Genomic DNA, 1,798 nt, shown 5'->3' with positions numbered 1-1,798 from the left:
CAAACAACAATGATGGCTGCAACCAAAAAATAGCTGGGCATTGTGGTGGGCGCCTGTAGTCCCAGCTACTTGGGAGGCTGAGGCAGGAGAATTGCTTGAGCCCAGGAGTTGGAAGTTGCTGTGAGCTACAATGCCACGGCACTCTACCCAGGGCGACAGCTTGAGGCTCTGTCTCAAAAAAAAAGAAAGAAAGAAACACATGCATGAGCTAGGGGGTGGGGGTGTGTGTGCACTCAGTGCTACACAGGATCAATGTTTGTGTCACTTGAGTCCGGGAAAACCTTATTCGCCAGGACTTTCAAGTAGGACAGCCTTAGCCCTGGTCCCCCGCTTTGGAGTTTCACCTGGTTCCTTTGGCCAACTATACTGTGTACTTACCACACATGCATGGAGGAACGGTTCCCAGACTCAGTGTTAGTCTCAATGAAATTCTGTCTGGGCATGGCAGGGTGGAGAGCAGCAGGAGGCCCGAGGGGCCCTGGCCACGCAAGGACGCCACTGTCCCGGGTCTGTGTGGCAGTGGAGCTTATCACTCTTACCCCTGCATGCTCTACTCTGTCCGTGCCACACCAACCTGTGTGTTTCTTGTCCCCACAGGGGATACTGAATCCAGCCCAAGGATTCCTCTTGTCCTTGGCCTTCCACGGCTGGACAGGATGCAGCCTGGAGTTTCAGTCCCCCTGGAGGGAGATCCAGTGGGAGTCACTGACGACCTCGGCTAATGAGGGGGCTCACCCAGCTCATGCGGGCTCCTATGAGCCCCCTGAAAGCCCCACTTGCAGAAAGGAATCGAGACTGGGCGGGCAGACTTCTGACGAAGCCCTGAGCATGCTGTCTGAAGGTAACGCCCCACCTGCCAGGACAGGTGGATCTGGGGCCCCAGAGCTCCCTTGGAAAACCTTTCTCAGGAGGTGCCCACAGTGTGAACCGTGGACTTCAGGGTGTGAATGGAAAGTTCCCCTTGCTGATGGCCACTCCTCTCACACTTTACTCTCTACCTCTCTTTTTCCTGTTTCAGTGGTGCCTTCCATTTACTCCTTTATGGCTCCTGCACCATAGCCTTATATTAATTCTCACTGGCTTCCCCTTGGGTTGGATGACATTTTAGAGCTTTTTGCAAGATATTAAGGGGCCACAAGTGATTCTGTTTTATAGATAGCTTTTGTGTGTGGCATTTTGAATGCATGATAAATTGTCACTGGACGCCCTGCCATACATTGGCTGTGAGGCAATGAATGTTATGACATGGTTTCTTTAGCTCATAAGTGCAGTTTGATCTATTCAGCTCCCCTGGAGCATTTAGGATGCAAAGCCTGTCAGCCAGTGCTGGCGCTTCTGGTCTGTCCTTTTCACATGGAGACTCTGGTGTTGAGATCCTCAAGCTAATGAGGTGTTTTCGATATGCAGTTAATCTCAGTGGCTCAAATTCCATACCAAGTTCATATGAACATCTGTGATAAAAATCATGAATACTTAAATGTATTGACCACAAGCATTGACCCCCCAAACCCACTCCCACTGACTTGGCCTGCCAGGGTAGCTTGCTTGCACTCAGAATGACATTTTCCTGGCTACTTCACTTAGGTGAAAACTTAAGTCCCAAGATGGCAAGATAAAACCTGCAAAGCTGCTCTATTTTTAGCTCCTTAGCCATTTAAAACTGTTCTTTATTTGGGGTCAGGGAGAGAGTTGAGACAAAGTCTTGCTCTGTTGCCAGGTCTAAAGTGCCATGGTATCATCATAGCTCACACCAACCTCAAACTCCTGGACTCTGGTGATCCTCCTGCCTCAGCCTCCC

At 50.4% G+C, this 1,798-nt stretch overlaps 1 protein-coding gene across 1 annotated transcript in view; it reads left to right on the top strand.

Annotated features, from left to right (window-relative positions):
• The window catches only part of GPR143 (G protein-coupled receptor 143), a 26,326-nt gene that overhangs the window by 16,765 nt on the left and 7,763 nt on the right, over nt 1-1,798 (top strand). Inside the window, exon 7 of the mRNA XM_023515065.1 lies at nt 521-841. Coding sequence (XP_023370833.1) covers nt 521-841 — 321 coding nt within the window. The remainder of the gene's footprint in view (nt 1-520; nt 842-1,798) is intronic.

Source organism: Otolemur garnettii, unplaced genomic scaffold, assembly GCF_000181295.1.
Source record: "Otolemur garnettii isolate 467f Iridium unplaced genomic scaffold, OtoGar3 scaffold00065, whole genome shotgun sequence".
Lineage (NCBI taxonomy): Eukaryota > Metazoa > Chordata > Mammalia > Primates > Galagidae > Otolemur > Otolemur garnettii.
The sequence above is the reverse complement of the archived record's forward strand: the minus strand, read 5'-3'. Positions and strand labels throughout refer to the sequence as shown.